We start from the raw sequence: 26,251 nt of genomic DNA on the forward strand, positions 1-26,251 counted from the left end.
GAGACCCTATATACCTCCATTGCCATCTTTCTCCTCAAATGATACAATGATAATATTTATGTTCTTGTACTTCTTAAAAGTTATTATTATGTTTATAATGTCTATTATGTTTACTTGAGCCTAGTGTCTAGATCCAGCGAAGTCATGCTCCCCCTCACACCTGGACACAGTATTCCAGGTGTGGCCTGACTAAGGTAGAATAGTCAGGCCACACCTGGAATACTGTGTCCAATTTTGGGCACCGCAATGGAAAGGAGATGTTGACAAGCTGGAATGTGTCCAGAGGAGGGTGACTCATGATCAAGGGTCTGGAGAACAAGCCCCATGAGGAGAGGCTTAAAGAGCTGGCCATGCTTTGAATTGGGGTATATGGCATATGGCAACATGGCAGATGGCCCTTACTTCCACACAGCCCTATATCCCAGAATATCAAGGCAGAACATCCCCCATTATCTGAGTATGAACTCCGATAACCCAGTTCAAAGCAGATATTGTGGGATTTTCTGTCTTGATATTCTGGGATATAGGGCTATGTGGAAGGGCTCTGAGTGTGGGCTCAGATAACCCAGTTCAGAGGAGAAAATGTGGGATTTTCTGTCTTGATATTCTGGGATATAGGGCTGTGTGGAAGGAACCTCAGCCATCTGCCATGCTGCCATATATCCTAGTTCAAAGCAGATAATATGGATTAGTTTGCAGACGACACCAAATTGGGAGGGATAGCCAATACTCCAGAGGACAGGAGCAGGATTCAAAACGATCTTGACAGATTAGAGAGATGGGCCAAAACTAACAAAATGAAGTTCAACAGGGACAAATGCAAGATACTCCACTTAAGCAGAAAAAATGAAATGCAAAGATACAAAATGGGGGACGCCTGGCTCGAGAGCAGTACGTGTGAAAAAGATCTTGGAGTCCTCGTGGACAACAAGTTAAACATGAGCCAACAATGTGATGTGGTGGCAAAAAAAGCCAATGGGATTTTGGCCTGCATCAATAGGAGCATAGTGTCTAGATCTAGGAAAGTCATGCTCCCCATGCTCTATTCCACTTTGGTTAGACCACACCTGGAATATTGTGTCCAATTCTGGGCATCACAATTCAAGAGAGATATTGACAAGCTGGAATGTGTCCAGAGGAGAGCGACTAAAATGATCAAGGGTCTGGAGAACAAGCCCTATGAGGAGCGGCTTAAGGAGCTGGGCATGTTTAGCCTGAAGAAGAGAAGGCTGAGAGGGGATATGATAGCCATGTATAAATATGTGAGAGGAAGCCACAGGGAGGAGGGAGCAAGCTTGTTTTCTGCTTCCCTGGAGAATAGGACGCAATGGAACAATGGCTTCAAACTACAAGAAAGGAGATTCCATCTGAACATGAGGAAGAACTTCCTGACTGTGAGAGCCGTTCAGCAGTGGAACTCTCTGCCCTGGAGTGTGGTGGAGGCTCCTTTTTTGGAAGCTTTTAAACAGGGGCTGGATGGCCATCTGTCAGGGGTGATTTGAATGCAATATTCCTGCTTCTTGGCAGGGGGTTGGACTGGATGGCCCATGAGGTCTCTTCCAACTCTTTGATTCTATGATTATTCTGTCTTGTTATTTTCGGATATAGGGCTGTGTGGAAGGGCCCCCAGAATGTCAAGGCAGAATAATCCATAATATCTGCTTTGAACTGGGTTATTTGAGTCCGCACTGCCATAAATATAATAACAACAACAACTGTGGAGTGTGGAGGTGTGTTTAAGTACAATCCACCGGGGTTCCTTCCACACAGCCATATAACTGTGCTGTTGTTTGAACGCCAACAAACAACAGCACAGCTAATAGCCGCTGCAGTGATGACATGAAAACAAAGTATATTGAAGAATAGAAGTCATAACAATGATTTATTAACCCGAGCTATAAACGATATGTCTTCACATTGCCATCCCTGCACAACAATGCACTAGTTACATTGTGGAATCACAGCTTCTTGGGCTATTTATTTATTTATCGTGTCATCAGCAACCATACCATTGGATTACATTTCTAACAGAACAAAACAAACAAACAGATTTAAAAAACCCACAGATTTTGCAAACTTGGTAGTTGTTTAAATGTCCTTTGACCAGTATCTGGCCACTTGGAGTGCCTCTGGTGTTGCCGCAAGAAGGTCCTCCATTGTGCATGTGGCAGGGCTCAGGGTGCATTGCAGCAGGTGGTCAGTGGGTTGCTCTTCACACTCGCATGTCGTGGATTCCACTTTGTGGCCCCATTTCTTAAGATTGTCTCTGCATCTCGTGGTGCCAGAGCACAGTCTGTTCAGCGCCTTCCAAGTCGCTCAGTCTTCTGTGTGCCCGGGGGGGGGGGGGGGAGTCTCTCATCTGGTATCACCCACGGATTGAGGTGATGGGTTTGGGCCTGCCACTTTTGGACTCTCGCTTGCTGAGGTGTTCCAGCGAGTGTCTCTGTAGATCTAAGAAAACTATGTCTTGATTTAAGTCGTTGACGTGCTGGCTGATACCCAAACAAGGGATGAGCTGGAGATGTCTCTGCCTTGGTCCTTTCACTATTGGCTGCTACTTCCCGGCGGATGTCAGGTGGTGCAATACCAGATAAGCAGTGCAATTTCTCCAGTAGTGTAGGGCGCAGTCACCCTGTGATAATGCGGCATGTCTCATTAAGAGCTACATCCACTGTTTTAGTGTGGTGAGATGTGTTCCACACTGGGCATGCATACTCAGCAGCAGAGTAGCATAGCGCAAGGGCAGATGTCTTCACTGTGTCTGGTTGTGATCCCCAGGTTGTGCCAGTCAGCTTTCGTATGATGTTGTTTCTAGCGCCCACTTTTTGCTTGATGTTCAGGCAGTGCTTCTTGTAGGTCAGAGCACGGTCCAGAGTGACTCCCAGGTATTTGGGTGCGCTGCAATGCTCCAGTAGGATTCCTTCTCAGGTGATAATCCTCAGAGCTCAGGATGCTTGTTCATGAGGCCTGTGTAAAATGTTTTTTTAAGAAGCAAAACCAAGGATACTGGGAGACGGAGTGCTCCTGTTCTCCATCTTCCCCCCCAAGTGAGGTTTCTCCATCTTCTCCTTCTCCTTCCTGCCTTCCCCATCAGCTGCGGCTTCAACAATACCCCTCTCTGGCTCCGGGTTGCCATGGCAACACACGGAGGCCTTCCCTTCTTCTCCTCTAGCCTCACTACTACCAGTAGGCCTCAAGGGGTCCGTCGCCGTGGCAACCGCCACCTAGGCAACAGGACGATGCAGGATGGAGGAGGAAGGGGGTCTCCATTGTGCCTATTTGTGATGCTGGAATGTGTGGGAAGTCCAACCTCATTAAAGGACGGGATCAAAAGGGGGGATAATCAGGCGTGGGCAAACTTGGGCCCTCCAGGTGTTTTGGACTTCAACTCCCACAATTCCTAACAGCCGGTAGGCTGTTAGGAATTGTGGGAGTTGGAGTCCAAAACACCTGGAGGGCCCAAGTTTGCCCACACCTGAGCTACACCTTGTGATCTTTGCAGACGTGTGGCTGGTAGCAGGCATTCTCATATTCATATGTCGCACCCCATGGGTGCTATGAAGCCGGCCGAGCCTTTTGTTTGTTGTTTCTGTTTTGTTTGGTGTTTTTTGCAGCACTCAACATCCAGCACCGCTGGGGATATGACTCTTCCGACTGCAGAATAACAACCGAAACAAAAAAAGCCACTGCATGCTACTCCAAGGAACAAGCCGGACATGAGCCAGCACTGTGATGCGGCAGCTCAAAAAGCCAATGCGATTCTAGGCTGTAGAAGGTGCCGAAGAAGGAGACGAACAACGTAGAAGGTGATTGCATCACAACATGTGCAAAACCACATATATACACACATATATGCGTATACACACACAAAACACATACACAGACGGGGGAAGGAAGGAAGGAAGGAAGGAAGGAAGGAAGGAAGGAAGGAAGGAAGGAAGGAGGAAAAGAAGGGAAGGAGAGAAGGAAGGAAGGTGACTAAGGGCCCTTCCACACAGCCCTGTATCCCACAATTTAAAGGCAGAAAATGCCACATTATCTGAGTGTGCAGATAATCCAGATTATCTGCTTTGAACTGAATTATATGGTAGTGTAGATAATGTGGGATTATATGGTAGTGTAGATAATGTGGGACCCTAAGGGTCCTTTTACACAGCTATATAACCCAGAATATCAAGGCAGATAATTCACAATATCTGCTTTGAACTTGGTTATCTAGGGCTCCTTACACAGAGCTGTATAAAATACACACTGAACTGGATCATATGGCAGTGGGGGCTCAGATAACCCAGCTCAAAGCAGATATTGTGGAATATTTGCCTTGATATTCTGGGCTATATGGCTGTGTGGAAGGGCCTTGAGGCCCCATCTACATTGCCATATAATCCAGATTATCCTCCCACCTTGAGCCGTGAGAAGAGGTGGGCAAGAAATAAAAATTATTATTATTATTATTACTAGCTGTACCCACCACACGTTGCTGTGGCCAACCTTCCCTCCCTCTTTCTCTCCTTCTTTCAGATAATCTAGCTCAAAGTAGATATTGTGGATTTTCTGCCTTGATATTCTGGGTTATATGGCTGTGTGGAAGAGCCTTGAGGCCCCATCTACATTGCCATATAATCCAGATTATCCTCCCACTTTGAGCCGTGAGAAGAGGTGGGCAAGAAATAAAAATAATTATTACTAGCTGTACCCACCACGCGTTGCTGTGGCCAACCTTCCTCTTTCTTTCTTTCTTTCTTTCTGTCTTTCTTTCTCTCTTTCCTTCCCTCCATCTTTCCTTCCTTCCCTCTTTTTCTTTCCCTTCTTTCTTCCTTCTCTACCTGTTTCTTTTCTTGCTTTCTTTGCTCTTTAGTTCCATCCTTTCTTGCTTCTTTCCTTCCTTTCTTCCCTCCCTCTTTTTTTCATTTCTTTCCTCCTTCCTTCCCTTTTTTACTTTTTTATTCCCTACTCTTCTTCCTTCTTCCTCTACCTTTCTTACTTTCCTTCTCTCCTTCCCTTCTCCTTCCCTCTTTTTCTCCCTCCTTCTCTCCTTCCTTCCTTCTCTACCCTTCTTTCTTTCTTTCCTTCCTTCTTTCCTTCCCTTCTTTTCCTCTTTCTCTCCCTCCTTTTCTCCTTCCTTCCTTCCTTCCTTCCTTCCTTCCTTCCTTCCTTCTGTGTATGTGTTTTGTGTGTATATATTAATATATGTGTGTATATGTGTGTGATTGTGTATATATGTGGTTTTGGTATGTTGTAATATATTTTTGGTGTTTTTTTTGCTTTTTAAGTCTATTTTGCTGTGTTTTTCAGTGTTTTTATGAGTGATGGTCACTTGTTGGCCTGATAGGTGTCATGTGTCCAAATTTGGTGTCAGTTCGTCCATATGTTTTTGAGTTATGTTAATCTCACAAATGAACATTACATTTTTATTTATATAGATTATTATTATTATTATTATTATTATTATTATTATTTTACTGAAACAAAAACACAGTAAGTCACAGCAAACGAGATCTCTATGCTGGATTTCGTATCACAAAATCACAAGTTGAACACTTCCCAAACATCTAGGACTGTGTGATGTATTTCCGAATGATGCACGCAGATCAAAGTCAGGTGGCCTTTTGCAGTTGACAAATTATGATTTTGTCAATGTTTATTGTTTCCAAATGCCGGCTTACACTTCTATATAATCCACTTCAAAGCAGATAATCTGGATTTTATATGCCAGCGTAGAAGGGGCCTCATATAATCCAGTTCAAAGCAGATAATGCAGATTACCTGACTTCATAATCTGGATTTTATGGCAATGTAGAAGGAGCCTAATGTCCCCTCCACACAGCTGTATGAAATCCACATTGAACTGAATTATCTAGCAGTGTGGACTCAGATAATCCAGTTGAAAGAAGATATTGTGGATTATCTGCCTTGTTATTCTGGGTTAGATGGCTGTGTGGAAGGGCTCCAAGGGCCCTTCCACACAACCCTATATCTCAGAATATCAAGGCAGAAAATCCCACAATATCTGATTTGAGCTGGGTTATCTGACTCCACACTCAGAAAATGTGGGATTTTCTGCCTTGATATTCTGGGATATAGGGTTGTGTGGAAGGGCCCTAAGAGACCATTTCAAATTCCACATCATAATCATCATTCTCAATCCTGCATTTCTTTTTTCTTTTTGATAGGACGACGTTTCCCTGTTTCTCAAAGTAAAGATATTTATAGAAGTCGGCTGCTTGTTAATGCAAATCAATTCTGTAATTCTAGGGCAACTTTGGAAGCAGGTCACTCAACCATGGTGAGTTCAGAATTGCCTTTAGGCAACCAGGTGTTGCTAAAATGGAAGGCGGTTGCATCCACCTTATATTCCTTTTTCAAATTGTTCATGTGTCCCAAGTGACTTTGGGTGCATCTACACTGTAGAATTAATCCGGTTTGATACCTCTTTAACTGCCATGTCTCAATACAATTGAATCCTGGCAGTTGCAATTTGGCGAGGGAGGCACCAGCTGTTTTTGGCAGAGAAGGCAAAAGACCTGGTAAAACTACAAACTACATTGAGCCATGTCATTTAAAGTGGTGTCAAACTGGTTTAATTCTACAGTGTAGATGCAACCTCAATCTCCAAACAGGATTACAAACCACAACGCCTGTTTGAGTTGGGCCTTGTTATTTGGAAGGAAAAGCAGCAACATGGAAAGCACCTGATCCAGATTGTGACACACGCCCATTTCCTCTCCAAACAATTTCCATCCTCAAATGCTGAGAGTACAATCTGGATCAGGATTCTTTGTGGCTGCTTTCCTTTCAAAATAAAATCCGCCAAAATAAAAGCTGCCAAAATTCTTTCCAACCTGTAGTTGGCTTCTAATGCAGCTGTTGAGCTAGTTAACTTGCTTGAGGACTAGAAACTTGTTAGATCTTTGTGGCAAATCTGGAATAGGAGCCATCTGCATCCTTCAATTGGGATTTAGGATTTTTGTCCTTGTTATTATGTTTATTTATACACTGTTAATCTGGATTTAGAAACTGGATTATATGGCTGTGTAGAGCCATCCTGAGTGCAAGCTACTTTTGCAGTTGGTCTCAGGCTTGATCTACATTGTCATAGAATCCAGTTTCAAACGACATTAGATACTGTTCATTGCAGACCAATTATATATGCATTATATATAATTAGTATACACCAGGAGCCCCCGGTGGTGCAGTGGGTTAAAGCACTGAGCTGCTGAGCTTGTTGATCGAAAGGTCGCAGGTTCGATTCCGGGGAGCGGCGTGAGCTTCGGCTGTCAGCCCTAGCTTCTGCCAACCTAGCAGTTCAAAAACATGCAAATGTGAGTAGATCAATAGGTACCGCTCAGGTGGGAAGGTAATGGCGCTCCATGCAGTCATGCTGGCCACATGACCTTGGAGGTGTCTACGGACAACGCCAGCTCTTCGGCTTAGAAATGGAGATGAGCACCACACCCCAGAGTCAGACATGACTGGACTTAATGTCAGGGGACAACCTTTACCTTTTACCTATATGGGTACACATTGACCATGTTTGGGAGTCACCACAACATAAGGAACTGTATTAAGGGGTCGCGGCATTAGTAAGGTTGAGAAACACTGGTGTAGACTTATATAATGTATGAGGAACAGTGACTTCAAACTACAAGAGAGGAGATTCCATCTGAACATGAGGAAGAACTTCCTGACGGTGAGAGCCGTTCAGCAGTGGAACTCTCTGCCTCAGAATGTGGTGGAGGCTCCCTCTTTGGAAGCTTTTAAACAGAGGCTGGATGGCCATCTGTCAGGGATGCTTTGAATGCAGTATTCCTGCTTCTTAGCCGGGGGTTGGACTGGATGGCCCATGAGGTCTCCTCCAACTCCAGGATTCTATGATTCTATGAAATTGAACTGCATTATGTAGTCTGTGTAGACCAGGCATGGGCAAATTTTGGCCCTCCAGGTGTTTTGGACTTCAACTCCCACAATTCCTAACAGCCGGTAGGCTGTTAGGAATTGTGGGAGTTGAAGTCCAAAACACCTGGAGGGCCAAAGTTTGCCCATGCCTGGTATAGATCCATATAATGCACTTTGAACTGCATTATATGAGTCTACACCAGTGTTTCTCAACCTTCGTAATGCCGCGACCCCTTAATACAGTTCCTTATGTTGTGGTGACCCCCAACCATAACATTATTTTTGTTGCTACTTAATAACTGTAATTTTGCTACTGTTATCAATCGTAATGTAAATATCTGATATGCAGGATGGATTTTCATTCACTGGACCAAAATTGTTACAAATATCCAATAAACCCAAATTTGAATACTGATAGGGTGGAGGGGGGGATTGATTTTGCCATTTGGGAGTTGTAGTTGCTGGGATTTATAGTTCACCAATAATCAAAGAGCATTCTGAACTCCACCAACTATAGAATTGAACCACATTTGGTACACAGTGCTCCCATGATCAACAGAAAATACTGGAAGAGTTTGGTGGGCATTGACCTTGAATTTTGGAGTTGTAGTTCACCTACATCCAGAAAGCACTATGGGCGCAAATAATGATGGATCTAGAGGAAACGTGGCATAGATACTCAGTATGCCCAAATGTGAACACTGGTGGAGTTTGATGAAAATATACCTTGACATTTGAGAGTCGTAGTTGCAGGGATTTATAGTTCACCTACAATCAAAGAGCATTCTGAACTCCACCAACGATAGAATGGGCCAAACTTCCCACACAGAAACCCCATGACCAACAGAAAATACTGGAAGGGTTTGGTGGGCATTGACCTTGAATTTTGGAGTTGTAGTTCGCCTACATCCAGAGAGCACTGTGGACTCAAACAGTGATGGATCTGGAGAAAACTTGGCACAGATACTCAATATGCCCAAATGTGAACACTGGTGAAGTTTGGGGGAAATAGACCTTGACATTTGGGAATTGTAGTTGCTGGGATTTATAGTTCACCTACAATCAAAGAGCATTCTGGACTCCACCAATGATAGAATTGGGCCAAACTTCCCACACAGAACCCCCATGACCAACAGAAAATACTATGCTTTCTGATGGTCTTTGGCGACCCCTCTGATACCCCCTTGTGACCCCCTCAGATTGAGAAACGCTGGTCTACACTGACCCTATAATGGTAGTGTAGATCCAGTCTAAGGTGAGTAAAATGGGGGCAGCAAGAAGAGGAAAAAGAAACTGGGACATTTCCAAATAAACTGAAAAAGTGGGACGATAATGGATTAACTGGGTCTGTCTACGAAATCAGGACAGTTGGAGGATATGGCACCCCATGCCAGACTTTTTTATAGGACGCATCAGTGATGACACAGATAGGCTTCTTCCGTTCCTATTTCCTCTCTACATTGATGCGAAACATCGCTCCATCCATCCCATTTCCAAACATATTTCCAAGAACCTTAGGGCCAAATTTACACTCTAGAAGGGATTCCTTTTGCCTACAGGAGCATTCTCCTTCCTGTTGGGTGCTTCGTGCTTTCCTGCCCCCTTTTTTTGAAGAAAAGGGGGGGGGGGAGAATTCCAGACGTCAGCTCCCAAATCTGGAGTAGGGACAATGCGCACACAAACGGAGCCCCTTTGGCCTGCGTCCTTCTGCTCACCTTATCAGAAAAAGAGTATTTCCTGCCATTCAATTCATTTCCCTTGCTGGCCAGCCCTGGCTGCCTTTCCTGTTTCCTTTCCTTTCCTTGCACCCAACCCCCAGCCAAAATTTGCAGCCGCAGAACTGAACCAGAATTATTCTCGCATTGCTTTCTGTGAGTAAATCCTGGAGCTCTAGGACATACTTTCCAATATTTCACAGATTTAGACTTGGAACATATGTGACCCAGTAACATCAGAGCGTGGTCCAGAAGGCAAAAGTTATTAATGAGGAAGAACACATAAGACAGGAGAAGCTGCAGCGGTTTGTTTTTGCCTGAAGGTGGATCTACACTGCCGTATAATCCAGATTATCAAAGCAGATAATCCACATTATATGCTTTGAACTGGATTATATGAGTCTACGCTGCCCTATAATCTAGCTCAAAGCAAATAATCTGGATTTTATATGGCAGTGTAGAAGGGATCTGAAGACCGGGTTGTTGTAGGTTTTTTCGGGTTATATGGCCATGTTCTAGAGGCATTCTCTCCTGACGTTTCGCCTGCATCTATGGCAAGCATCCTCAGAGGTAGTGAGGATGCTTGCCATAGATGCAGGCGAAACGTCAGGAGAAAATGCCTCTAGAACATGGCCATATAGCCTGAAAAAAACTTACAACAGCCCAGTGATTCTGGCCATGAAAGCCTTCGACAATACATTGAGACAAGGAAGGATGGAACTAAAGAGCAAAGGAAGCGAGAAAAGAAACAGGCATTCTCTCCTGACCGGGTTGTTGTAGGTTTTTTCGGGCTATATGGCCATGTTCTAGAGGCATTCTCTCCTGACGTTTCGCCTGCATCTATGGCAAGCATCCTCAGAGGTAGAGAGGATGCTTGCCATAGATGCAGGCGAAACATCAGGAGAGAATGCCTCTAGAACATGGCCATATAGCCCGAAAAAACCTACAACAACCCAGTGATTCCGGCCATGAAAGCCTTCGACAATAGATCTGAAGACCCTTCCACACAGCTGGATAAAATCCCACATTGTCAAAGGCTTTCATCGCCAGAATCACTGGGTTGCTGTAAGTTTTTCGGGCTGTATGGCCATGTTCCAGAAACATTCTCTCCTGACGTTTCACCTGCGTCTCACAACCTCTGAGGATGCCTGCCATAGATGCAGGCGAAATGTCAGAAGAGAATGCATATGGAACAGGACCATAAAGCCCAAAAAATTTACAGCAACCTAAATCCCACATTATCTGCTTTGAACTGGGATATATGGCAGTGTGGACTCAGAAAGCCCAGTTCAAAGCAGATATTGTGGGATTGTCTGCCTTCATATTCTGGGATATAAGGCTGTGTGGAAGGGTCCTAAGATAACCCAGTTCAAAGCAGATATTGTGGGTTATTCTGCTTTAATAATCTGGGTTATATGGCTGTGTGTAAGGGTAGAAAGCAAGACTACAGGATAGAGAGCAAGATTTTGCCTCTCTTCTGCCACTAAATCTACACTGCACTACATTGCTACATTGGCTGATCTGGATCAATGCTATCAAATCCTAGGAATGATACGGTAGCACTGTATCAAGTCCAAAGATCTTGTAAAACTACAACTCCCACGATGCCATGTTGCTGAGCCATCGCAGTTAAATTGGCATCGAACTGCATTAATTCTACAGTGTAGCTGTATCCTGAGTTGAGTCCACTTTGAGCTTTTTTTTCAGCAATTGAACTCGGGGAACTTCCACATAGCTAAATAAAATCCCACATTATCTGCTTTGAACTGGAATATATGGCAGTGTGGACTCAGATAACCCAGTTCAAAGCAGATATTGTGGGATTTTCTGCCTCAATATTCTGGGATATAGGATTGTGTGGAAGGACCCTCAGTCCAAAAGGGAAAGCGGAAGGAGGGGAAAGAAACTGGGGCTGGATCTACACTGTCATATAATCCAGATTATCAAAATAGATAATCCACATGATCTAGATTTGAACTAGATTGCATGAGTGTACACTGCCATATAGTCTCGTTTAAAGCAGATAATCTGGATTTTATATGGCAGTGTAGAAGGAGCCGTAGTATGAGATACAGATCTCTAAAATATGGGAAAAAAACAATGCATCAGGCCCTTGAGTCTCGATTTCACTCCTGCTTGCAGCTGCACCGTGACCCAAGCTGGCCTTTCAGCCCAGAAATCCTGCATCTTCAGGCTCAGCAAAGCAACCAATAGCATCCTGCTTCTCCAGAATAAAGCCTCATTGAATGCTCCAGCCGTCCTTCTGTGTAAACATGCATACAGTCTTTGAGAGCTGCATAGTACTTGAACTTGCATTCTCAAAGACAATGCATTTCCCCCACCTTTTTGAAAGAAAGGATGTTAATTTCTGAAGGAGGGTTGAGAAAAATTGACTTTTTTTGGACTGGAAGTCCCAGAATTCCCTCACCAAGATGGACCCCAAGTGATATAATCTGCTTTAATAATCTGGATTATATTGCAGTGTAGAAGGGACCACTATCACAGAGATAAAGGTGGAATAAATAACAATAATGATGGCAAGATTACCATCTGCCAGCTGCAAAAGGCCACCCTACTGGGATCTGCACGCATTATTCACTGATACATCACACAGTCCTAGATACTTGGGAAGTGTCTGACGTGTGATCCAATACAACAGCCAGCAGAGTGATCTTGTTTGCTGTGGACTCATCTTGTTGTGTTTCTAATAATAATAATAATAATAATAATAATTATTATTATTATTATTATTTGTGTGTCAGGAGCAACTTGAGAAACTGCAAGTCGCTTCTGTTGTGAGAGAATTGGTCATCAGCAAGGACCTTGCCCAGGGGACACCTGGATGTTTTACCATCCTGTGGGAGGCTTTTCTCATGTCCCTGAATGGGAAGCTGGAGCTGCACACAGGAGCTCACCCTGCTCCCCGAATCTGAACCACTGACCTTTCAGTCAGCAGTCTTGTTGTCATGAGGGTATAATTCTTTGCGCCACTGGGAGCTCATAGTAGTAGTAATGGTAGTAGTAGTAGTAGTAGTAATAATACTTTGATTACCCGCCTCTCCTTGCGGTTTGAGGCAGCGTACAACAGACTTAAAACCAAACTATAAAACATAACATTATTAAAATACATATACCATAACTCAAGACCACCATTAAAATATGGTTCCAAATCTCCCCTTTGTTGGTGTGTATATGTACCTGTCAAGTTGCCTATTGGCAACCCCATACATTTTATAGGGGTTTTTTTTAGGTAGGGAAGACACAGGCCCTTCTACACTGCCATATAATCCAGATTATCAAAGCAGATAATCCTCGTTATCTGCTTTGAACTGGATTATCTGAGTCTAACACTGCCAGATAATCCAGTTCAACACAGATAATCTGGATTTTATATGGCAATATAGAAGGGGCCTCAAAAGAGAGTTTGCTAGTCCCTTTCAGTTTACCAGCTGTTAGGATTTCTGGAAGTTGAAGGCCAAAATATCTGGGGACCCAAAGGTTGAGAACCACTGCTCTAAAATACAGTCAACAGGGTCTATTGTTAAATGGGAGCCTCTCATCCAAATACTAACCAGGGCTGACCCTTCTGTCTTCCTAAATCAGAAGTATCTGGTTCATTCCTTTTACATTAAGATGATAGGATCCCTCTCCAGTTTTCACTATGGTGATGCTAACGTCTATAAAGCTCTCTCTAATGCTCACACAGATATACTGTACACACATATTGTCATCCAATTGGATCAGGGTATCTTAATTCATAGAGGACACAAGGATGTGTTTGTCTAGGTGCCTCAACCAATAACCCCTCCATCAATAGAAAGACGGCTCCATTCGAAAGGCATTTCCATCAGACCACCAAACCCCACCATAAATACAAAGGGTTTCCTTTCCCTTGGAGGAGGAGAAGGGGGAGCCAAGCACAGGGAGGGAGAGAAGGGGGGGTCCCTTCCCGGAAGCCACAAACAAACAAGGCACCTGCTCCCCAGTTGCCACAGCAACACAATTCAGGCCGATTTCTCCTTCTTTTTCCTTCTCCTCCCTCCCCCTCTCCATCATTTTGCATCCTCGGCGGGGGATTTGCTGTCCCAGCCCATAATCCCGCAATCAAGACCGCAGGATGTGGATGGGGAAAGCGGCTTAGCCTGGGCCGGTCCCATCGGGGCTTTGTCTGCCCTTCAATCACGGCCAGGATTACGGGGGAAGAGGGGCAAGGCGGTGTTGGAGAGACCCATCCTCCCTTCGCCAGGCTGCAATGGCCACAGGATGTGCCACCAAGTCATGGTTTAAGCTTGAACACCTTTGTCTAGAGAGCCGGCAAGGTGTGATGATGCTTTGCTCATTGGATTACATTCTGGAGACCCGGGTTCAAATCCCTCCTCGACTGTTAAAGCCCACCTTAGCCTCAGGCAAACTTGCAAAAATATATAATGGAGGACACTTGGCTTGAAAAGGGATCTAGAAATCATAACAGACCACAAGAAAAACATGAGCCAACAGTGTGATGTGTCAGCGAAAAAGGCCAATGCAATTCTAGGCTACATCAATAGAACTATAGAGATATAGCATGGGAGACACTTGGTTGGAAAACAGTTCATGTGACGGTGATCTAGGAGTTGCAATAGACTGCAGACTGAATGTGAGCCAACAGTGTGATGTGGCAGTGAAAAAGGCCAATGTGATTCTAGGCTACATCATCATAAGTATAGTGATATAGGATGGGGGACACTTGGCTGGAAAACCGTCCATGTGAAAGGGATTTTGGGAGTTGTAACAGACCACAAGAAGAACATAAGCCAACAGTGTGATGCGGCAGCGAAAAAGGCCAATGTGATTCTAGGCTACATCAACATAAGTATAGTGATATAGGATGAGAGACACTTGGCTGCAAAACATGTGACATGTCATGTGACTGTCATGTGACAGTGATCTAGGAGTTGTAGCACTGCAAACTGAATGTGAGCCAACAGTGTGATGTGGCAGCAAAAAAGGCTAGTGCAATTCTAGGCTATATCAATAGAAGTATAGAGATATAGGATGGGAGACACTTGGCTGCAAAACAGTCCATGTGAAAGGGATCTTGGGAGTTGTAACAGACCACAAGAAGAACACAAGCCAACAGTGTGATGCGGCAGCGAAAAAGGCCAATGTGATTCTAGGCTACATCAACATAAGTATAGTGATATAGGATGGGAGACACTTGGTTGCAAAACAGTTCATGTGACAGTGATCTAGGAGTTGTAGCACTGCAAACTGAATGTGAGTCAACAATGTGATGCGGCAGCGAAAAAGGTCAATGCAATTCTAGAATAGAAGTATAGAGATATAGGATGGGAGACACTTGGTTGGAAAACAGTTCATGTGACGGTGATCTAGGAGTTGCAATAGACTGCAGACTGAATATGAGCCAACAGTGTGATGTGGCAGTGAAAAAGGCCAATGTGATTCTAGGCTACATCATCATAAGTATAGTGATACAGGATGGGGGACACTTGACTGGAAAACCGTCCATGTGAAAGGGATTTTGGGAGTTGTAACAGACCACAAGAAGAACACGAGCCAACAGTGTGATGCGGCAGCAAAAAAGGCCAATGTGATTCTAGGCTACATCAACATAAGTATAGTGATATAGGATGGGAGACACTTGGTTGCAAAACAGTTCATGTGACAGTGATCTAGGAGTTGTAGCACTGCAAACTGAATGTGAGCCAACAGTGTGATGTGGCAGCAAAAAAGGCTAGTGCAATTCTAGGCTATATCAATAGAAGTATAGAGATATAGGATGGGAGACACTTGGCTGCAAAACAGTCCATGTGAAAGGGATCTTGGGAGTTGTAACAGACCACAAGAAGAACACGAGCCAACAGTGTGATGCGGCAGCGAAAAAGGCCAATGCCATTCTACACTGCATCCATAGGATAGTGTAGATCAGTGGTTCCCAACCTTTGGGCCTCTAGGTATTTTGGACTTCAGCTCCCACAGTTCCTAACAGCTGGAAACCTGGATGGGATTTCTGGGAGTTGAAGTCCAAAACCTCTGGAGGCCCAAAGGTTGGGAACCACTGGTCTAGATTGAGGGGAACCACTCTCTTCTGCTTTGGTCTCACCTGGAAGAACCCTGTGTCCAGGTCCAATTCAAAAAGGAGATGCACAAGCTAGAACGTGTCCACCATAATGGCGAAAGGTCTGGAATCCATGAAATCCTATGAGGAGGAGGAGGAAACTCTGCCGGACTCCCAGGCAGCATGTTCCGCAAGTGACTTCTTTGAACACTGCTGTTTCCCATCCCCTTGTTTAGGATCCTCTTCTACCTTCCAACCATTCACAGTGAAATCCATGACACATGTATGACTAACTTCAGAGTGTGCTCAAGATGGCAAAAGATATTAAAGAAGTAGACAATTCTAAGTCATGCTTTGTCAACATCTCTAAAAATGGGGTGCAACTTAGAATCGCAGGTATATATTTGTTGGTGTCAATAGGACTGAAATTAGGGTGCTTCTTACAAACAATAGTGTCTTGCAGCTAAAGAAATACAGCACTGTATGTAGTTTTGCATACTGAATTTAGCTTGCAGCAGTTTAAATGAGCTAAGGGTAATATGGGTAAAAGGGGGGAAATGGGGCATTTCAAAACAACTGAAAAAACAGGCTAGTTTCATTGCTGTTGTGTGCCTTTAAATTGTTTATGACTTAAAGTAAAGGGAAAGGTTTCTCTTTGACATTAAGTCTAGACATGTCCAACTCTGGAGGGTGGTGTTCATCATCTCTATTTCTAAGCCGAAGAGCCGGCGTTGTCCATAGATACCTCCAAGACCATGTGGCGAGCATGACTACATGGAGCACCATTACCTTCCCACCAAAGCGGCCTACTGATCTACTCACATTTTGCATGTTTTTAAACTGCTAGGTTGGCAGAAGCTGGGCCTAACAACAGGAGCTCACCCTGTTCCCCAGATTCAAATTGCCAATCTTTCGGTCAGCAAGTTCAGCAGCTCAGTGGTTTAACCTGCTGCGCCATAAGGGGTACTTGGTTAATGACTTACATTGACACTAAGGTGAGATATCAGGGTAAAATTTGTTTAGAGGATGTTGTGTATGTACTTTGATGGGTAAAGGTAAAGGTTTCCCCTTGACATAAAGTCTAGTCGTGTCCAACGCTGGGGGTTGGTGCTCATCTCCATTTCTAAGCCAAAGAGCTGCCGTTGTTCGTAGACACCTCCAAGGTCATGTGGCTGGCATGACTGCATGGAGCACCATTACCTTCATTGAAGTGGTACCTATTAATCTACTCACATTGGCATGTTTTTGAACTGCTAGGTTGACAGAAGCTGGGCCTAACAGCAGGAGCTCAGCCCGTTGCCCGGATTCGAACTATCGACCTTTCAGTCAGCAAGTTCAGCAACTCAGTGGTTTGACCCACTGTGTCATCGAGGGTTCATGTACTTGGATACCAACCATCATATGTATGAAGCACCTTCTCTGGGTACATCTACATTGCAGAATTAATGTATTGTCGAAGGCTTTCATGGCCGGAATCACTGGGTTGTTGTAGGTTTTTTCGGGCTATATGGCCATGGTCTAGAGGCATTCTCTCCTGACGTTTCGCCTGCATCTATGGCAAGCATCCTCAGAGGTAGTGAGCGTCCTACAACAACCCAGAATTAATGTAGTTTGATACCACTTGAACTTCTATGGTGCAGAGCTATGGAATCCTGGGAGGTTTTTAGTCTTTATCAAAGAGTGCTGGTATCTTACCAAATTACAAAACATAGTATGCCATAACATTGAGCCCTGGTGGTCCAAATGGTGTCAAGCTGTATTAATTCTACAGTGCAGATGCACCCTCTGTTTCCAGTTTTGGATGGTCTCTCAGAAACACGAGAGTTTGGGAAAACATTTCCCCACTTTATCACTTCCCCAAACCCTTTTGCTGACTCTTTCTCACCTGGGTAGAAGTCCTTGGATTTGGAGAGCTTAATGGTGGCCCCAGTTTCCTTCTGCAGTTGGACGATGGTTTGGCCGCCTTTGCCGATGATGGACCCGGCCGCATAGCTGGGGATCAGGACCTTCAGGAAGTATTCGCCGTCCTCTGGAAAAGAAGAGGGCAGAAAAGAGATCTCGTCATCCGAATCCTTGGCCAAATGAAAGCCATGGATCACTCCCACACAGCCTTCCCAGGTTCTGCTGCATAGAGCTGGAAGGCGAAAACAGCTCCCAGAGGCACCGGATCATAAAGAGAATGTGATGGCTTCTGCAAAATGCAAACCAAATCTTGGCACAGCAACAGAGGCAGGAAGATGCTACTGGAATACAGCAAATGTAGCTTTTACCTCCATAATGGGAAATGGCAACACACTTAATTATTTTTGTCTTTGCAGACATTAATAAAAATCAGGCCACACTGTAATCCTGTGTCTCCTTGATGCACTTAATCGATTTAATCTGGATTTCTTTTGTTATTTCCAGAAAACCAGGTTTCTGGAGGTATAAAGCCTTACCTTATTCACATTCATAGTAATCAATCTGCAATCACAGTTTTGTATTTTTCCAAATAGGAAACATTCAGAGCTGTGTATTATAGAAGCAGAGAAAATAAGGATCCTAAATATTCCAGTTTAGAACCAATGACACATTGTATTGTCGAAGGCTTTCATGGCTGGAATCAACAGGTTCTTGTGGGTTTTTTCGGGCTATATGGCCATGTTCTAGAGGCATTCTCTCCTGACGTTTCGCCTGCATCTATGGCAAGCATCCTCAGAGGTAGCGAGGTCTGTTGGAGTTAGGAAAATGGGTTTATATATCTGTGGAATGATTGGGGTGGGGCAAAGAGCTCTTCTCTGCTGGAGCTAGGTGTGAATGTTTCAACTGACCACCTTCATTAGCATTTGAAGGCCTGGCTGAGCCTGGGGGAATCTTTCATTGAGAGGTTTTAAGATGTGCCTGGTTGTTTCCTCTCTGCTGTTTTGCTGTTGTAATTTTAGAGTTTTTTTTTAATACTGGAACAAAATCTGGCTACCAGTATTTAAAAAACTCTAAAATTACAACAGAAAAACAGCAGAGAGGAAACAACCAGGCACATCTTAACACCTCTCAACAAAAGATTCCCCCAGGCTCAGCCAAGCCTTCAAATGCTAATGAAAGTGGTCAGTTGAAACATTCACACCTAGCTCCAGCAGAGAAGAGCTCTTTGCCCCACCCCAGTCATTCCACAGATATATAAACCCATTTTCCTAACTCCAACAGACCTCGCTACCTCTGAGGATGCTTGCCATAGATGCAGGTGAAACGTCAGGAGAAAATGCCTCTAGAACGTGGCCATATAGCTCGAAATAACCCACAAAAACCAATGACACATTTCTAGTCTTTGTGGCTGCAGATGTAAGTTACGCTTGACAAAGGCTGGAGCTACATTGCATCCAAACTGCATCATATGGGTCTACACTGCATCACACTGCATCATATAAAGCAGTTTGGAACAGCTTTCTATAGTACCTGTAGACGAGTGTTTCTCAACCTTCCTAATGCCACAACCTCTTAATACAGTTCCTCGTGTTGTGTTGACTCCCAATCATAACATTACTTTTGTTGCTACTTCATAACTGAAATTTTGCTACTATTATGAATCGACATGTAAATATCTGATGTGCAGGATGTACTTTCATTCACTGGACCATATTTGGCACAAATTCCCGATACTGGTGGAGTTGATTTTGTCATTTGGGACTTGTAGTTTCTGGGATTTATAGTTCACCTTCAATCAAAGAGCATTCTGAACTCCACCAATGATGGAATTGAACCAAACTTGCCACACAGAACTCCTAACACCAACAGAAAAAACTGGAAGGGTTTGGTGGGCATTGACCTTGAGTTTTGGAGTTGTAATTTACCTACATCCAGAGAGCACTGTGGACTCAAATAATGATGGATCTGAACCAAACTTGGCACAAATACTCAATATGCCCAAATGTGAACACTGGTGGAGTTTGGGGAAAATAGACCTTGACCTTGACATTTGAGAGCTGTAGTTGTGGGGATTTATAGATCAGCTACAATCGAAGAGCAATCTAAACTCCACCAGCAATAGAATTGGGCCAAACCTTGACATTTGGGAGTTGTAGTTGCTGGGATTTATAGTTCACCTTCAATCAAAGAGCATTCTGAACTTCACCAACGATGGAATTGAACCACACTTGGCACACAGAACTCCTATGACTAACAGAAAATACTGGAAGGGTTTGGTGGGCATTGACCTTGAGTTTTGGAGTTGTAGTTCACCTACATTCCGAGAGCACTGTGGACTCAAACAATGATGGATCTGGACCAAACTTGGCACGAATACTCAATATGTCCAAACATGAACACTGGTGGAGTTTGAGGGGAATAGACCTTGACATCTGGGAGTTGTAGTTGCTGGGAGTTGCTGTAGTTCACCTACAATCAAAGAGCCATACTTCCCATACAGAACCCACATGATCAATAGAAAATACTATGTTTTCTGATGGTTTTTGGCAACCCCTCTAACACCCCCTTGTCACCCCCCCCCCCCCCCCCGGGGTCCCAACCCCCAGGTTGAGAAACACGGCTGTAGACCCATATTGAACTGCACTATATGAGTCTACACCAGGCACAGGTAAACTTTGGCCCTCCAGGTGTTTTGGACTTCAACTCCCACAATTCCTAACAGCTGGTAGGCTGTTAGGAATTGTGGGAGTTGAAGTCCAAAACACCTGGAGGGCCAAGGTTTGTCCATGCCTGGTCTATACTGATTTCCACAAATAAGTCATATTGCTATGCTATTTCAAAGTAGATCACCAAACCCCAACATCCAGAAAAGTATCCATGTAAAACAGTATTTTCCTTCTCAAATTACAGATTTCCTAATGTTATTAGAACTCCAAATAAACGATGGGGTTCTTAATAAGCTGTGGAAAATCTACTACATCATTTGGGGGCAAGTCTCGCACTCTCAACCCCAGAAAAAGAGCCAGAAATGACTGGAAAGAAACACACAACAACAACAACAATGCAATGAAAGGGAGACCATGTCATCATCCTTGGAGAAAGCTACATGTATAAAGCAATGTTTGTGTCCCTCGGTTGACTACGGCTTTTTGTTTGTTTATTCCAATTTGCTTTTGTCGTTCCTTTTGTTTCCTTTTTTTGTATTGATTTGTTGTTCTTTCTTGTTACAGATAATAAATGTTTACAATATATTAACATATACTTTCCACATTAGGGGGACAAGGCCTTCTCTGCAAAAGTGGAATTTTTAAAAAATGCTATTATTATTTTTCCTAAGAATCTCTAGGTCAGCGATGTCTAAACTCTGGGGGTTTTTTGGACTTCATCTCCCAGAAGCTACAGTTGCCTTTATCAGGGAATCTGGGAGTTGGAGTCCAAAACATTTGGAGGAATTAATGATAATAATAATGATGTGATGATGATTGAGAAATGCTGCTTTGGGTCTAGGGCAGTGTTTCCCAACCTTGGGGTAGGGACCCCGGGGGGGGGGGGGGGGCGCGAGGAGATATCTGAGGGGTCACCAAAGATAATCAGAAAACACAGTTGGAAAACACAGTTGATAATCAGAAAACACATTCCGTTGGTTAAGAGGATTCTGTGTGGGAGATTTGGCCCAATTCTATCCTTGGTGGGGTTCAGTATGCTCTTTGATTGTAGGTGAACTATAAATCCCAGCAATGACAACCCCCAAATGTCAAGTCTATTTTCCCCAAACTCCACCAGTGTTCACAGTTGCCTATGTTTGAGTCCACAGTGCTCTCTGGATATAGGTGAACTACAACTCCAAGACTCAAGGTCAATGAGTTCCAGTGTTTTCTATTGGTCATGGGAGTTCTATGTGCCAGGTTTGATTCAATTCCATTGTCGGTGGAATTCAGAATGCTCTTTGATTGTAGGTGAACTATAAATCCCAGCAACTATAACTCCCAAACGTCAAATCTATTTCCCCCAAACTCCACCAGTGTTCACAGTTGCCTATGTTTGAGTCCACAGTGCTCTCTGGATTTAGGTGAACTATAACTCCAAGACTCAAGGTCAATGAGTTCCAGTATTTTCTATTGGTCAAGGGAGTTCTATGTGCCAAGTTTGATTCAATTCAATTGTCGGTGGAATTCAGAATGCTCTTTGATTGTAGGTGAACTATAAATCCCAGCAAATACAACTCCCAAATGTCAAGTCTATTTTACCCAAACTCCACTAGTGTTCACAGTTGGTCATGTTCGGACTGTGGTGCCAAGTTTGATCCAGATCCATCATTGTTTGAGTCAACAGTGCTGTCTGGATGTAGGTGAACTACAACTCCAAGACTCAAGGTCAATGAGTTCCAGTATTTTCTATTGGTCGTGGGAGTTCTATGTGCCAAGTTTGATTCAATTCAATTGTTGGTGGAATTCAGAATGCTCTTTGATTGTAGGTGAACTATAAATCCCAGCAAGTACAACTCCCAAATGTCAAGTCTATTTTCCCCAAACTCCACCAGTGTTCACACTTGCCTATGTTTGAGTCCACGGTGCTTTCTGGTTGTAGGTGAACTACAACTCCAAGACTCAAGGTCAATGAGTTTCAGTATTTTCTATTGGTCATCATGGGAGTTCTATGTGCCAAGTTTGATTCAATTCCATTGTCGGTGGAATTTAGAATGCTCTTTGATTGTAGGTGAACTATAAATCTCAGCAACTACAACTCCCAAATGTCAAGTATATTTTATCCAAACTTCACTAGTGTTCACAGCTGCTCATGTTTGGACTGTGTGTCAAGTTTCATCCAGATCCATCATTGTTTGAGTCCACAGTGCTGTCTGGATGTAGGTGAACTACAACTCCAAGTCTCAAGGTCACGGAGTTTCAGTATTTTCTCTTGGTCATGGGAGTTCTGTGTGCCAAGTTTGGTTCAGTTCCATCACTGGTGGAGTTCAGAATGCTCTTTGATTGAAGGTGAGCTATAAATCCCAGAAACTACAACTCCCAAATGACAAAATCAATCCCACCCCAACCCCACCAGTATTCAAATTGGGGCGTATTGGGTATTTGTGCCAAATTTGGTCCAGTGAATGAAAATACTTCCTGCATATCAGATATTTACATGACGATTCATAACAGTAGCAAAATTACAGTTATGAAGTAGCAACGAAAATAATTTTATGCTTGGGGATCACTACAACATGAGGAACTGCATTAAGGGGTTGTAGCATTAGGAAGGTTGAGAACCACTGGTCTAGGGACTTCCCTTCGAAGTCATAATGGAGGGTTGCATCCTGGCCCTGTTGTGCATGTAGGCTGCTGTGCTTCTTTGCGCATGCTTGGTGCCATAAAGGAAGAAGGGCATTGGGAATTCAGGGTTATTTCCAGCAGTTTGATGGGTTTCTGCTCCTGAGGTTGCTGCTCCAGAGCCGCCCCGGCCTCACCGCAATTTAATAAGTGCGGCCATAAGCCACTGCTGCTGCTGCTCCTTCTCCCAACTACTCAGAATAAGAGCTTTCCCTGTTTTTCCCCCCTAAAAGCACACACCACACACATTTTACAGAGGAAAGGATAAGAGCCGGCTCACCTGGCTGCCTGAATTGCTCTGCTTCAAAATTTATTTTTAGACTGAACTGATTCGGTTAGCCTGAGCGACTCCCTTGGGTTCTCCAAAATGGCAAGCGTTTGGATGTAGTTTAAGAGAGGAACCCTTTCATCTCAGTACATGCTCACATAGACATACATTCGGTACATCCCTTGATCACAGGGCAATCAATCTTTATCTATCTATCTATCTATCTATCTACCCATCCATCAATTCGTCTATCTTTCCATACTACAAAGGATGTTGCTAGGTAGAGTGGCCCTCTGTGACGTCATTGGGAAAGAGCCATAAAGACAGCCATGTTGGCATGGAGACCTTGTGTGGTAGGCCCTCTCAGAGCTAGAGAAGGGAGAAAAGAGAGTGGAAGGAAAGGAATGAAGAGGAAAAGAAGGGAATTGAGAAGGAAGGAATAAGGGAAGGAAGAAAAAGGAGGGAGGGAGAGAAGAGAAATGAAAGGGAGAAAGGAATGATGAAAGAAAAGGAAGAGAAAGAAGAGAAGAGGAAAGAAGGGAAGAAAGAAGAGGCAAAAGAAGGAAGAGGAGAGAGAAAAAAGATGGGGAGGGAAAGGAAGGAAAAGAAAGGGAAGAAAGAAAGAAGAGGGGTGGTGTATGAGGGGAAGCAAAGGTAAAAGAAAGAAAGACAGACAGACAGACAGAAAGAAAAGAAGAGAAGGTGTATGAAAGAAAACAAAGGTAGAAGAAAGAAGAAAAGAAAGGAGTGAAAGGAAAGAAGAGGAGAAGGTGTATGAGGGAAAGCAAAGGTAGAAGAAAGAAAGAAAGAAAGAAAGAAAGGAGGAAAGGAGAAAAGCAAAGAAGAGGAGAAGGTATATGAGGGAAAGCAAAGGTAGAAGAAAGAAAGAAAGAAAGAAGAGGAGAAGGTGTATGAGGGAAAGCAAAGGTAGAAGGAAGGAAGGAAGGAAGGAAGGAAGGAAGGAAGGAAGGAAGAGGAGAAGGTGTATGGGGGGGAAAGGTAGAAGGAAGGAAGGAAGGAAGGAAGGAAGGAAGGAAGGAAGGAAGGAAGGAAAAGAAAGGAGAGGAGAAGGTGTATGAGAGAAAGCAAAGGTAGAAGAAAGAAAGAAAGAAAGAAAGAAAAGAAAGAAGAGGAGAAGGTGTATGAGGGAAAACAAAGGTAGAGGAAGGAAGGAAGGAAGGAAGGAAGGAAGGAAGAAATAAAGAAGGAAGGAAGGAAGGAAAGAGGAGAAGGTATATGAAGGAAAGCAAAGGTAAAAGAAAGGAAGGAAGGAAGGAAGGAAGGAAGGAAGGAAGGAATGAAGGAAGGAAGGAAGGGAGAGAGAAAGAAAGAAAGAAAGAAAGAAAGAAAGAGGAGAAGGTATATGAGGGCAAGCAAAGGTAGAAAAAAGGAAGGAATAAGAGGGGTAGGTATATGAGGGAAAGCAAAGGTAGAAGAAAGGAAGAAAGAGAAAAGAGGGGGAAAGGTATATAAGGGAAATGGAGGAAAGAAAGGAAAGAAAAAGTGTGTGGGAGAAAGAACCAAAAAAAGGCAAGAAGGAAGAGAAAGGGTAGGGGAAAAGATATGAGGGATAGGAGGGTGTGTGAATACAAGAGAATAAAAGTAATCCTGCTGTTTGGATGGATAGGGCATCGTTCCTTCCTTCCTCCACACCTGACTAACAAGAAGACCAAGGTGGGCTTAGATCTTGCAAGGGAGGACTTCTTCTTGTTATTGTGTACAGTCAAGACAACATCTAGCCACCTTATGATGTTTTTTGAGGCTGAGAGTGTGTCACCCAGTGAGTTTCAATGGGTGAGTCAGGAATTGCCCATGATCACCCAGTGAGTTTCAATGGGTGAGTCAGGAATTGAACCCTGGACTCCAGAGCCATCAGCTGCAAGAGAGTTTGGAGAACCAGGCCCCATCTACACTACCATATAATGCAGTTTGAGAGATGCAATGATTATAATCCATACACACAGAGCACCTATTTTTATCTGGGCCCTGGCTGGGTTGCTGCTACAGACCTGACCTACTTATGCTTTGCTACATCAAAAGGACCCTAAGAGATGGATGGATAGCAAGGCATAGAAACTAAGGCATGTATGAAAGTCTATTTGAATCGTACAATCCTAAACTCAGAAGGGACCCCAAGGGCTATCTAGTCCAACCCACTGCTCTGTGGGAAGACACCATCAAAGCCCTCTTGACAGATGCCCATCCATTCTACCTTACACACTTTATTCCTTCCAACTCATCAGCTATTAATTGGATTAATCCTCTATCACTCTACTTTTCTAGCTGCAGTTAAAATGACCCAGTTTCTCCCTTGGCTTCTTCCTTCAGCCTCTGCAAAAGTCACAGTGTCCTATGAAATTTAATAGATTTCTTTAATGCTTTTAACAATATATTTTAAAAAAATATTTCTAGGTTTAATTCTATTTTGATGTTTTTATATGCATTAGGTTTTAATTCACACATTGTTATGGTTTTTAGTGTTGGCCACTTTGAGCAATCAGCCAGGCTTTGAAGCTACAAGGCCATTAAATGCTAATCAAGGTGACCAATTGAAACATTGACACCAACCTCCAACAGGTAAGAGTTCTTTCTCCCACCCTGGATATTCCACAGATATATAAACCTCACTAGTGTAGTTTCCAACAGACCTCACAACGTCTGAGGATGCCTGCCATAGATGTGGGTGAAACGTCAGGAGAGAATGCTTCTGGAACATGGCCAGATTGCCTGGAAAACTCACAGCAACCCAAAATTGATGTAATTTGCACTCAGATAAATCAGCAGGAGCAAGAAATGGATGCAAAAAGCATTCAATATATATATATATATATATGTATATGTATATGTGTATGTGTGTGTGTGTGTATATATATATATATATATATATATATATATATATATACACATTATATGTATCATTTGTAAAAGTCATTCTTTTGAACTCGCAAAATCCTCCAGGCAACCTTAGCCATATAGTCTATATAGGATTTTGGGAGTATCAGTTCGAAAAACTAACTGTGCTGACTCTGATACCGAGAAACATTATGAAGCCTGTAAACACTGTGAGCTTCTGAGTTTAGCATAT

General features: G+C 43.5%; 1 protein-coding gene across 3 annotated transcripts in view; it reads right to left on the reverse strand.

Annotated features, from left to right (window-relative positions):
* Window positions 1-26,251, reverse strand: part of LOC132782140 (RNA-binding protein Nova-2) — a 68,896-nt gene that overhangs the window by 21,820 nt on the left and 20,825 nt on the right. For all 3 annotated transcript variants that reach the window (XM_060786846.2, XM_060786848.2, XM_060786847.2), the window contains exon 2: window positions 17,555-17,698. In XM_060786846.2, the coding sequence (XP_060642829.1) occupies window positions 17,555-17,698 (144 nt within the window). The remainder of the gene's footprint in view (window positions 1-17,554; window positions 17,699-26,251) is intronic.

This window comes from Anolis sagrei, chromosome Y, assembly GCF_037176765.1.
Source record: "Anolis sagrei isolate rAnoSag1 chromosome Y, rAnoSag1.mat, whole genome shotgun sequence".
In the NCBI taxonomy this organism is placed as follows: domain Eukaryota; kingdom Metazoa; phylum Chordata; class Lepidosauria; order Squamata; family Dactyloidae; genus Anolis; species Anolis sagrei.